The 12709-nt window shown below is 39.8% G+C and overlaps 1 protein-coding gene across 8 annotated transcripts in view; it reads right to left on the reverse strand.

Annotated features, from left to right (window-relative positions):
* Positions 1-12709, reverse strand: part of cacnb2a (calcium channel, voltage-dependent, beta 2a) — an 82149-nt gene continuing 69440 nt past the window's right edge. For all 8 annotated transcript variants that reach the window (XM_084747473.1, XM_084747471.1, XM_084747474.1 and 5 more), the window contains 6 exons: positions 12588-12646; positions 9921-10030; positions 7837-7988; positions 5742-5837; positions 5079-5261; positions 1-4074 (listed from right to left, as the gene is read on the reverse strand). In XM_084747473.1, the coding sequence (XP_084603599.1) occupies positions 3304-4074; positions 5079-5261; positions 5742-5837; positions 7837-7988; positions 9921-10030; positions 12588-12646 (1371 nt within the window). In that variant the 3' untranslated portion in view covers positions 1-3303. The remainder of the gene's footprint in view (positions 4075-5078; positions 5262-5741; positions 5838-7836; positions 7989-9920; positions 10031-12587; positions 12647-12709) is intronic.

Below are 12709 nucleotides of genomic sequence, written 5' to 3' on the forward strand. Positions count from 1 at the left end.
TTCTTCTCCCCTCTCGTCGGTCCTTTGTTGCCAACTTTATTCTTTATATCTATGCAGTATGTACATACACATGTACACTGTTAGAAAATCTGTAATGCTACCAATGTAGCATAGAAATGGAGTAGTTCTTTTTTTGTAATTACAATTATCAGGCAAAAACAAAGAGAGTGAACGGACAGGGTTGGTGTTTTTTTTGTAAACAGAGGGGCTCAATTCAGATTTTCAGTATCATGAATTAATATGATGTCTGAAAATATGAGTTGATCCAACTTTTGCACGTCACTGAGCATACGGGGCAGATGTTGGAGGCTCCTGAAGGGACAGTTCAGATTGTTTGAAGTGTATGAAGTACAGAGTGTGTTACCTGCATTTGATGGCAGTCAATATGCCCCCAGTTTGGCGAAGCAGCAAGAGTACTGGTGTGGGAAGCTAAGAAAAACAAGTTTTAGCCACTTAAAAAGAAGTCCAATCAATGTCAGTTTAAGTGCACTCTATATTTAGAATATTTTTACTGCTTTACCTTGTCATCAGACAGCCTTTTACAATGGGAAACCATATATTCCTCTCTCTAAATCAACCAAACTCCACTGGAAAAAACTCATCTTACCTTGCAGAACATGAGAGTTGCTGGCCTACTGCTGCCTTACATGGTTAGTTTGTGTTATTGTGTGACGTGGGTGAATATGAGCCATCCTTTTAAAACACTGAAATGACTCAATAACCCAAACAAACCAACCAATCGAGGCAGCAGTAAACCAGCAGCTTCTGTGTTCTGTAGAAAATAAAATGACTGTTTTTGCCAGGGGAGTTTGGTTTGTTTGGACAAACCGATGTTCAGCTTATATAACAACGGCTTCCTGTTAGAAAAGGCTGTCTAATGGCAAAGTAAAGCAGTGACAATATTTTTAGGTAGCTAAAATACTCACCTGCTGTTTCTCCAACCTGAGGGCGTGCCACCATCTGCTGTAGGTAACACACCAACTATGGATAAGTTTCTCATACAACCTTACTTCAAATAACCTGAACTATCCCTTTAAACCATCAAACACCCTCACTCTGCATTAAACAGATCCTGGTCAGAGGGGTGAACACATGGCAAAAGACAGAAAACATCACTATCTTTGTCTGGTAAACATTTTAAATCGTTTGATTTTGCAAATGTATCTTTTAATTTTTAGTGATCCTAAAATGAACATTCTTTATACCATGAATTGGGAGTTAAAGTGGGAATAAACAACATTCACTAGAAAAGGGGGTCAGACTTAATAAAAGATGAACTTCGATGGAGTTTTGGTAGTAGACCTACGGTCGGTTGTAATGTCATTATCAAATCGCTTTCACTTTAAACCAATGTGAGTCAGTAAAAGTGCAGAATAAAGGGTGTATCAATGTTATAAAATGTTTCTGGACCCATACAAAGAGAACAGTACTGCATGTAAGTCAGGAAGTTGTTGTAGAAGTCGTTTGTCTTGTAAGGCAAGACTTAAGGTGCACCTCAAAGGAGGCATAAAACCAAATGTCTAAAACCATGGACGCAGAATTTAAAAAGGAACTAAGCAATAAATGATCAACATAAAATTAAGGGAATAGTCTCGCACTCTGGGAAATATGTTTACTAGCTTGCTTGCTAAGAGTTACAGAAGATTGAGACCACTTTTTGTGTCTGTCTGTGACATATGAAGCTACAGTGTTAGCAGCCAGTTAGCTCAAGCTAACTTTAAGTTTTTAGACTTCATCTTTTGTGCAGACTCAACAAATGAGATATAAAGTGTTGATAAAGTGTAGCTTTAGAGGGGCTGGCAGGTGGATTTTTTTTTAACTTTCAGACGTAATCGTACTAGTGGTTTTCAGTCTAAGTTAAGCTAACAGGCTGCTAACTCCAGCTTCATATTTACCTTATAAATATGAGTGATATTAATCTCCTCATCTAGAATCAGATGCCAGTTTATTAGGTACGATCATTACATGGCTGATCGGCCAATTACAGCAGTCCTCAGTCTGTTATTTCTGAATAGCACACAGCTACTATGAATAACATGTTGCTAAGGTTCTGATCGTAGACTGGAGGAGCAATAAAATCAATAAAATCATTTTTATACCAAAAGTTTGTGTCAAATTATTTTTTTAGAAAGCAGACATGCAATAATGTACATAATGTACAGTGAGCAGGTCATTATTGCGAAATTAACACCTTCAGGGTGTTTTAAGATTCCTGTCATGTCTAATACGAGAGACCTGCAATAAATCATGAAGGTTATAAAGTTCAGTTCTTGTTCAGACTGTTTCATAGAGGCATCGATTCAGCTTTATGGTTAGTTTGGAGGATGTGGTTTGTGGTTGTGTTGAACTCAATACTAGAAGGTGTTTCTATTATGTTGACTACCCTCACTGGTTCAAATGGAGTGGACAAAATAATAGAAACACCTGTGAGTATAACAGTATCAACATAAGCACAAAATCATCAAAACTTTCTGTAAGAAAGAGGAATTCTTCTTTCCAGGATGTTTGAAATGACCCTGAGCATTTCTTTCTCTTAGTACTCTCCATTTGTCTATTTGTCTGGGTGGAAACAGTAGACTTTTAGAGTCACATACACGCTGTGCAGTGCCGGCAATAATTGTGATATGAAAAGGAGGGTTGGTGAGTATAAAGTTATCTACAAATGCTAAAAAAAAAACCCTGAACATTAAAACCTTCATGAAGGTGATAAGATTAATTGCAGGACTTATTAGTGTTCCACTAGCTTTAGCTAGGTGTACTTAATAAACTGGCAACTAACTGTAACTCTGCAAGAAAACTATTAAGTGTATTTCCCAATCTGGCAAACTATTGTTTTAAACAAAAGACCTCTGCAAATACAGCATCAAACTAACTTGGTTAGTCAACCGTTGCAGTCAACCCTAGCAGTAGTCTGAAGGAACAAATTATTCAAGTGGTAGCAAGCAAAAAAATATAATAATAATAAAAATAAAAATGCTAATCACAGAAAGCACAGCTCAGTACAGAAAAAAATTCTGCTTTTGTGTCATGCTTTATCAAACACAGGTTTAAAATATGCATATTTAAGAATATTCATGCATATCCACACATAAACAACGTCTATGCATAGATACACACATACATATATTTATATATTTATATTTGTATCTATGTAATCAAAATCCTGCCATTGAAAAAGATGCAACAGCATTTACAAAGGAGGTGTACATAAATAGGATGCTGTGGTTTCAGGGTGTAGCAGCACGATGGAGAACAGAAGAGGAGGAGGAGAGTCCAGACGAGCTTCAGGAGGGATTTGGTCTGTCACTGGTGGATGTACGAGTCTCTGGCCCACTCCCCTGCCTCACCCCTCTTTTTGGGAGCCACCTCCCCCTCTCGGTCCCTGTCTCTGTCCCGGTCGTAGTAGTGATGGTGGTGGTCGCGTGTGGGCCGGTGGTGGTGCGAGCGCTGCTTGTTGCGTTCGTTATGGTCCTGTTCGCGCTCCTTCGAGCGGTGGTGTCCCGTGCTGTGGCCGGCCTCGTCCGCCCCACCGCGGTGATGGTGATGGTGGTGATGGTGGTTGTGGTCCCGGTGGGGCAGTGGCTCGTAGCGCTGTTGCTGCTGGGGGTGCCCCTCCCCTAGATCCTCGTCCTCCTCCTCCTCCTCCTCCTCCTCCTCTTCCTCCTCCTCTTCCTCCTCCTGGTGGAGGAGCTGAGTGCGTGGCTCGATATAAGCCGAGTCCTTGCTCTCTCGGCTCTCTCTGCTCTCTCGGCTCTCGGGGGTCTCCGAGTCCAAAGTCTCCTGCCGGGAGAGGCCCCGGGCTCGACTGCTGTGGTGGTGGTGGTGGTGATGGTGGTTGTGGTGCTCAGTCCTGGTGGAAGACGATCGGTGGTGGATGTGCTGAGGTCTCCTGGACGACTCTGTCCTCAGAGGCCTCTCCTCCTCGTTGACCTCCCCCTCGGCCTCTGCGTCAGCATCGGCCTGGTCCTGACTCTGGTGGTGGTGGTGGTGATGGTGGTGGTGGTGCTGGTGATCCTCTCTGGAGCCCTTCCTCTCCACTAACGCTTTATCTCCTCTCTGCTCTGCAGTGCCGCCCTGAGGTCAGCAACACGTTAGTCAGTACAGTGACAGAAGGCAAGAAAAAAAACACCGCAAACACGCAAAAACTCATGCAGACTAATGTTCACTTGTTGCTTCTGCTGCAAATCGTTCAACCGTGACTCCAAAAAAGTTGGGACACTGAATTTGATGCATTCTGTTTTCATTTATGTCTTACACAGAATGTTTACTTACAAAAAACTGTAACATTTATCAGTTTGAACATTAAATATCTTGTCTGTACTGTATTCTGACATCTCAACTCACACGTGAACACACACACGCTTGAATATCCATCAACCATCCAGTGACGGCTGATGAATCCCGGAAGAGGCAGATTTTAAAGAAAAGTCTCAACACTCTTATCTGAGGGTCTCTACACACTCACCACACTATCAACACATGTCAAGCTGACTCCTGCTCCTCATCAATATCAGGATTTTCCTCATTTTCAGTCTTACATTTCCCATTATGATGGCAGCGGGTGGAAAGAGGGTAAAGGTTAAGGGATTATACAGCATTTACACACTTAGATATGTGTCATTAGCGGAAAAGGCCAACAGTTACGGGTTGTTTGTTACTGTTGGGTGTCAATATTAAATTCCACCATGAAAATGACAATAAATGCGGCAGAAAATCGGCAGATGTTTACCACTTTATCGTTCATCACACAGAGTTTTTAACTGGTTATTACTGCTGCCTCTATATGAACTACCTACCTATAAAAACTGTTGATCCTCCCTCTTATTGTTCATTAGGTGGAAATTAAATAAGATCAACAAAGCGTCTCAGCTGGAGTGAGCAGGATGTCCTCATTAATCAAGTGTGTCTAATGAACACCAAAGACACATGTAGGCACTTGACTCCTCGCAAACTGTGGGTATAGGGACGGAGCCTGAACCTCATTTACTGCAGGTTTTCTTCTCCTCTCTGTTTCTCGCCCTCTTATCACTTCCTGTCCTGTCCCCTTCAGTTATTCCCACACTGATCCCACTTGTTACCTGCACGGCGGAGACCGGGGCCGGGCTGGAGGGCAGGGTGGCTGTGGGCAGCTTCGTTAGCACTGGGTTGGGGGGGTTGCAGCTGGTGGGGTGAGTGCTTTTCCAGTAGGCCTCCAGGTAATCAGCCATGTGCTCACATGCATCCTCCAGCTGGTTCTCATCCAGGATGATGTCAAACATCTCCTGAGGAAGGACAGAGGGTGCAGACAGAGTTAAAGACATGTCGAGGTCAAGAAAACAAGGCGGTGCTGTCACGTAATTTCACAATAAAAGACCTACAGACATTTAAAGTTAAAATTATCTATAGAGAAATCACACTGCTTTTTATATACACAAGATGTCAGCGCTATGTTAGAATTAATTCTGACAAAATCTTAAACAGTAATTCCCTAAAGATAGGAACTGCTATTTGAATTAAATTAAGCCTGCACTTTCACAAGCCTGGGGTGATTGCTTCATTTTCTAAAATAATAACTAAGCAGATTACAGACGAGCAGAAATAGAACTGGCACGAATTATAAAGCTTTCAAAAAAAAATATCTGACTCCAGATATGCATGAAACTTAAACCTCAAGCCAAAACATCTCTAAAAGGACAGAACTCAGGTTATTTTAAACACTGGATTCATGTCAGTGATAATTGGGGTCCACAGTGGAGACTCACAGGGGGGCACTGAGCCAGCTTGTCCGCGGCCACCATCTGGACATTGAGGTGTTTGGCCTGAGACTTGCCTCGGGACTTGATGAGCCTCTGCAGCACCTGAAGGCAAATAAGGACAGAAGACGACAAGGTCACAACGGTTTTTCTTGACAAAACTAAATTTAGGCTTGGTGTGCGCAATACTGAAGTCTATAAAAATTAATTTTATGCTAAACAAGACATCATGAAAGAAAGAAGATAAAGTTGGGGGAAAAAAAGCCTCCTGAGGTTTTTGTACTTTTACTTGAGCGTTTCCAGTTTATGTTACTTTATATTTATGCTCCACTACATCTCAGATAGAAACATTATACTGTTTAAGGCTCATTTATACTCTACATTGGATACGCATAGAGATACGGCCGAAGCCTTCTGTCTGTACTTTTCTGAAAGCTTATGCAGACGAAACAGAGCAGAATCTGTGGAAGTTGTAGGGGACGTGTAGCCAGTAAGTTCAGCCAAGACATGACCACAGGTGACCACAAAAAAAATCCAATAGTATTGTAAATGACGGTAATCGTCAATTAGATAGTGAAAAAAATTCTTCGTTCACATGTTGTGATGTATTTACTGGCGCACAGACCGCCTCCGTCAACAACGCTGCCTTCGCTTTTGCCTGTTTTCAAGAGGTTCATTATTACAACCTCCTCCAGTAAGTTTGTTGTTGTTGTCAGAAGATTTTGACTCTTCCTCTTCTTCGGGGTTGACTCCGAGCGGCGCTCTCTGGTGGATGTGTTTATTAACATCAATGCCATTTTAAAGGACGCATGGAAGTATGTGGGAAGTGAGTTATATTGTCTAAAACATATGCATCTATTTTTGTGCGTAAAGGCAGCATAAATGAGCTTTTACTTTACTGCGTTTATTTGTCAGCTTCAGTTACTGGTTACTTTTCAGTCTACTGTTTTACATAAAAAAAAAAAAACATAACAAGATATAAACACATTATAGATTTGACTGTATAAAAAGTGTCCTTAACACATAAAAAAGGTTTTCTTTTTGGAATTTCTTGAGACTCCTTGTCACATTTGAGGTGTCTGAGTTGTTACAAGTTCTTTCAAAGTAACACTTCCTCTCTGTTTCATTTAAATATCTGCTTTAAATCCAAAGACTTAAATTATTAAACATTTTGCAAAAATAAAAAAAATCAAATAAGTCCAAAAAAATGAATACAGATTTATAAATCAGATTTTCGTTTGTCTGTCTTTGCAACCCCACTAAACGACCAGTGCTGGGAATTAGAAGCATCTACATTAGAAGAAACTAAAAAGACAAAGGCATGACCAAGTGTTAAGTTTGTCTGTTCTGAGCTACTGTAGAAGCATGGCAGTGCAACATGGCAGCCTCCATGGAAGAGGACCCATACTCTCTGTATATACTTAGATACAATGATTCTTATTTTCAGGTGATTAGGCTTTTACTTGTAATGGAGCATTTTTACATTTTTTAATTGGTACTTTTACTTCAGTAAATGACCCGAGTACTTCTTCCACCACTGCTTATTTTAGCAGTTATATTATAACTTGTAAAACTACTGTGATTATCCCTTCATGTTTAGCTGTATATGTTATGACAGCAGGCTGTAACTGAGAGGACAGGTGGTAGAAGTGTTTTATTTTATCCCACTGCGAGTGTGATTCACACTGATGCCACTTTGATTTAAAGCTTGTCTCTCAGACCTCCTTAGTTATGCTTTTTCTCAAAGCCTGTGTTTTTTTTATTGATCACTGAATCATGAGCCTTTTTTACTCATGCTGAAGGTCAGAGTGATGAATCAGTCCCTTCACGCATTCGCTCGCTTTCAAACTAGTGCTTTCAACTACATGACGTATTTAAAATCACAGCTAGGGAACAGATAAGTTACAGAAAACAATAGCGAAGAGACGTGATGACAAGCCAGAGACGCTCAGAGACACTCATGGACCAGTTGACTAATACATCTATGTAAGAGGAGGAAACAATGCTGCCCATATTTTTTACCCAGCGTGCATACAAAGACATTTGCATGTCTCTTTTCTTTGATCTCAGACGCCTTCCGCTCCGTCACATTTGTTTTACTGACCTTGGGAGAGGTGATCTTGACGTAGACGATGATGGGGGCGAGGGAAGTCTTCCCCAGCTGTGACGGGTGGTTGATGGTGTCGGCGTCCAGAACTACCAGCTGTAACGTCCGGGCCAGTTCGAAGATCCGCTCGATCTCACTCTGGACTTCAGCTGAAGAAGAACAGGAGAGTCAATTCAAAGGTTCTACTTTTATCTTCTAAACTTTATTCTTATTGAGCCTGGGGATAATTAAATGTTATTACTTATCCTATCTCTTAAGAATCTGTAACCAGCAAATGTATGAAATTCTAACCTAAAAAAGTAACTGAAACGATTAACTGATTATCAAAATAGTTGGCGAATAGTTTTTTTTTTTTTCCAGATCGATTAATCGTTGCATCTCTATGTCAAACAATTCCTTTATTTATTTATTTTAATACACAAATTGTGGTTAAAAAGCAACAGAACAAGTTATTAACACTACAGTTTTACGTTTGAAGATGTTTGCCTAATGTAATGGATATCAATGAATAACAACTTGATTATTTTATATGCGAGTTGATATGAGTTTACAGATTATACCTCCATATTAAACTGAGTTAGTAAACACTAATGAGGTGTAACAAGTTCATATTTATCATCTTAATCAATCTTCATCATTAAATATTGATCATTTATCATGTTATTCTCCTTATGTTGGATATGTTACCTGTTATCTGTTGTCTTGTTGAAGAACCAGTCTGCTTCAGGCTTAATTCTTCTTTTTAAAAAAAACAAAAAAACAAAAAAACAAAAAACAATCTATGCTGAAGCACAGCCACTTCCAGATTGTTTCTTTATGGAAAATCAGTCATCAATCAGACGTCAGATTTTTCTTTTAAAATTCTATTTTGTTGCTCTTAGCTTTATTACTATCCTGTCTGGGTGATATGTAATGTTTTTATTGTAAAACTATTGTTTTGAAAAGTGCTATCTAAATAAATCTTACTGGATGTGGTTCAAAGAAGTTGACTGCATTGCATCACTGATTTTATGCTCGCCTCCTTTCTTGCAGTTTCATAAAAACTTAAATATTCAAAAGACATCGTGACTTTAGGGACCCGGCTTAAAGACTATAACAGCTCTGAGAGGAACAGTGAGCCATGTTCTGTTACCTCTAACAAATACCGACTGTTACATCACACAACCCCCACTCCAACAGATGACGATGTGACTGCAAAAGCTATCACTGCAAATATCACAGCAGGGCACAATTCCCAATCTGAGAAGAGTCATGGCCAAGATTCATGACTTCCAGTCACGACAAAGTCTGAAGTAAACTGATAACATGAAAACATTCCAGCCTAACAGCTCATTTAGACCTCGACTGAGTCACAAATTCTCATTTTCCGGCTAAAATATGCCAGAAGGGTTGAGATAATTTCACTTGTTTCCAATGCAGAATTTTCCTTAAGTCATTTATTGTATCTTGAAGCAAGGGAGGCTTCAATAGCATCAAGGAAACGGCATTCTTGGTTCATGAAAATGTTTATCTGCATTAGAAACAAAACAAAAAATCTTGCTTTTTTAGGGGGATAGTGAAGATTTCAAGCTCCACAGAGCACAAAATGGCTTGTTAAGATGGATATTTTTATCTCTTTACGGGGCAGCAGCACACCGTTCACGTCACATGATGAAGTTGTAGTGTGGCGGCTTTGTGTGATCATGAAAAATTTAAATATAAAACACTTTTTGCTCTCAGCAACCCACTTTTCCTGGGACTTCTCACTCTGCTGCAGCTCCTACGAAGCAAGCATTAGCCTTGTCACCTCAGTTTGACTCAGGAATCTGTTTCATTCTAATCACATCTAAACCCCAATCAAGCCCAGTCGAATCAGAGCGGGTTCTTGAACTCGTTATCGTGCATTTATGCTCTATCTTTCATTCCTAACAAAAGAAAACCGGCCAAGGCCACTCCGGGCAGTCGGGAGTTATCATTGCCATTGTCAAGACTTTCTTTAATCGTTTCCTTCCTTTTCCACATAAGCTGGTCTCCTTGAAAACATTATGAATCAAAACACCAGATGTTCCCAGGCATTGCAGTCATTTATGGTCAGAACGTACCCAAGTTTGATCGTGTGTTGGAGCGTTCGATGATGGCGTGCTTGCTGGGATTGTTCAGGACTGAGCGTTTAGCAAGAGAGATGTCCGCCGTGACGCGAGTGATTGATATTCTGAAAAAAGGGACAAGAAAATTTCTTCGTTAAACAGATATCATGGACTTGATTTGATGTGAGCAATCAAGACAAACACTTATTTTTGCTTTATATTTAGACCAAAAATAAAGAAGAAGCAAACAGAAAGAATCACGGACAAACAGCAAAAAACTGAGAGTTACAACAAAATGGATAAGTGAGTTTGATTTCATTCATCTAATAATCTGACCTGGATTACAGGTGGCTTCAGAGGTGGCTTTAAAGACTATCAGATAAACGTCCTCAAAACATACAAAAGTGAGCAGAGTTCATAAGTTTTGTAAGAGTAAAATTCAAGCACTTTCAAGGTAACTAAACCAAACATTTTCGGACTATTTGAGCTTTTATCATCCCTTCTTAAATTGTTATTATCAGTGCAATTTAAAATTCTTTTATACTCACAGTAATCAATGCATACTGTCATTTTGTTTATTTTTGAAGCTGCTCATGTTACCTTTGATTGTTTGTTTTGATCATGATTATTTAATGCATGCTTATTTCCAGACTTATCTGGCTCTGAATGTGAAGTATGACGACAGGATCATTTCATTTAAGTGATTGTTTAGATGAAACACCAGATTATCTTGAAAATCGAGCACTTTCAAGCAGCACATTCAAATTCAAGCATATTTTAAGACTTTATACAACCCCTGAGTGAGGCTGGATTATGACCAAGATATCTGTGGGTGAACCCAATACATGAACTCATTTCCTGATACAAATGACTCCTTTTCCCAGAGGTCTGATGAAAAACACTGATATGATTTTGAATGAGAGCACGTAGCTTATTGAAAAACTCAACTAAAAGTTTCCCAATGGAACCAGCAAATATGACATTTATCACCTTAAAGATGAAGAGTTGACATCTGAACTCGTGAACTTTATGAAATATTTATACTTTTTGTTATACTTTGCTGAAAACAGCCCATACGATAAATCAACTGTGATTAATACTTGAAACTTTGGCATGGTTTCATTTCGTAATTTGAATGTTTGTAAGGTTAGATATCAAGGGTTGGGGGTAAAGCATTATGGCAATATATTACTTTTAGCAGTACCAAAGTAATATAATAGATTGGGAAAAGTATTTGGGTAATATTATTACATCTACTCTGTCAAGTAGTGTGTTATCTGTGGTGAAAGCCTCAACTTCAGAAGAGGGGAGGCCAATTAGTGTGTGAAACTATAGCAAAATATTGCTGTTATATAGAAGTGTAAGAACCACCTCATTAACATCAACATACACAAACCGTGACCGTGACCGTCGCTGCTCAGCATGACATTTTAACCTACATTACAAATTGGTGCAGAGAGCCGATGCTCCGACTGCTGAGTGCTTCATCAACCTCACATTTACACGTGTATTGTCGAAAAAATAGACTTTAAGTGTAAATAAATGCTTCAGATCACAGTTGCACCCATGAGACCCAGCTGAAACGTCATTCCTGGATGGGACTGGAACATCTTTGTGCCGTAAGTGCTGCAATATAGGGGCATTTCTGGTGATATCGATATGAAACAACATTACCCTCCCCGATTTAATAAAGCCTAGTCAACTTGAGCAATTATTTTGGTAAAAGTGACGCAAAAGCAATGTAATGTATGACCCAACAGACAGTAATATTGTAAAGTAAAAAAGCTCTAGTAACTAATAACAACTGAAACCATTTACATCAGGGAAAACCTGACTACTTACAGTCACTACACTCACTGAAGCGTGGAAACAAGTAGTAGTAGCAACATTGCACAAATGTTACAGAGTGAGCAAGTTTATTCATTTATTTAACATTTATTTAATGTCATCTTATTTATTCTAGGGGTTATTTATTCATATATATATACATTCATGTAAAGATGGATTTCCTGTCTATTTAACTGTAAACCAAATTTACCTTCAGGTACAAATAAAGTAACCTGAGTCTGAAAGGCGGAAGACAACTAAAATGGGACTTATGTTTATATGTATGTTGCCCAAGTGCATGCTGGGAGGCTTCCCTATACACAGACCTTGCATACTGTAGGTGCAATCATATCTGCACTCTCTACTCATGTTGCCTTTACTTCAAAGTAAGAGCGCACTGCAATGCATCAGTTTTTTGACCAAATTAGCTGGTTGAGAATGAGGAGGATGATTTCAGCTTGAGAACAGGTGATTCTGCATTAGTTAAAGCATGTTTGAAGAACGGGGCTCAAATGGGAATGAAGAGACTCCAGTGCGGCTGCTGGTGGTCTGAGTGGATGTGAGTGTTGTGTAACTTTGTGGCCTCTCTGCTTCAGATGGGTGGACGGACTCAACATCGAGAGAGGAGAATCCTGCCCTGCTCTAGGGCCCATTATGGCCTATTAAGGACATGGAGAGGGCCTATTTAAAGCAGCAGCACACATCTCCAGGCCAAACAAACTTGTTACACACTCCCTCGGCTAACCTCGGGGGACAGATAAATACCAGCCTATAGAGTTGGAGAGGGAGCAAGAATGAGGGAGGAAGCAGGACGGGTGAGAGCTTGTGTTTTTGTAAAGGTCAAAGGGAACTTACCTTCCCTCGAATCTGTGTTTCAAAAAGTCAAACAGTGCTTTTTGCATCATGTCTGTCACCTGTGGACGGGAAATTTAAGGAAGATATTAAGACAAAACAGTCAAAAAGGGACATATGTGTTG

The sequence above is a fragment of the Lutjanus erythropterus genome, chromosome 21, assembly GCF_056507025.1.
Source record: "Lutjanus erythropterus isolate fLutEry1 chromosome 21, fLutEry1.hap2, whole genome shotgun sequence".
Lineage (NCBI taxonomy): Eukaryota > Metazoa > Chordata > Actinopteri > Lutjaniformes > Lutjanidae > Lutjanus > Lutjanus erythropterus.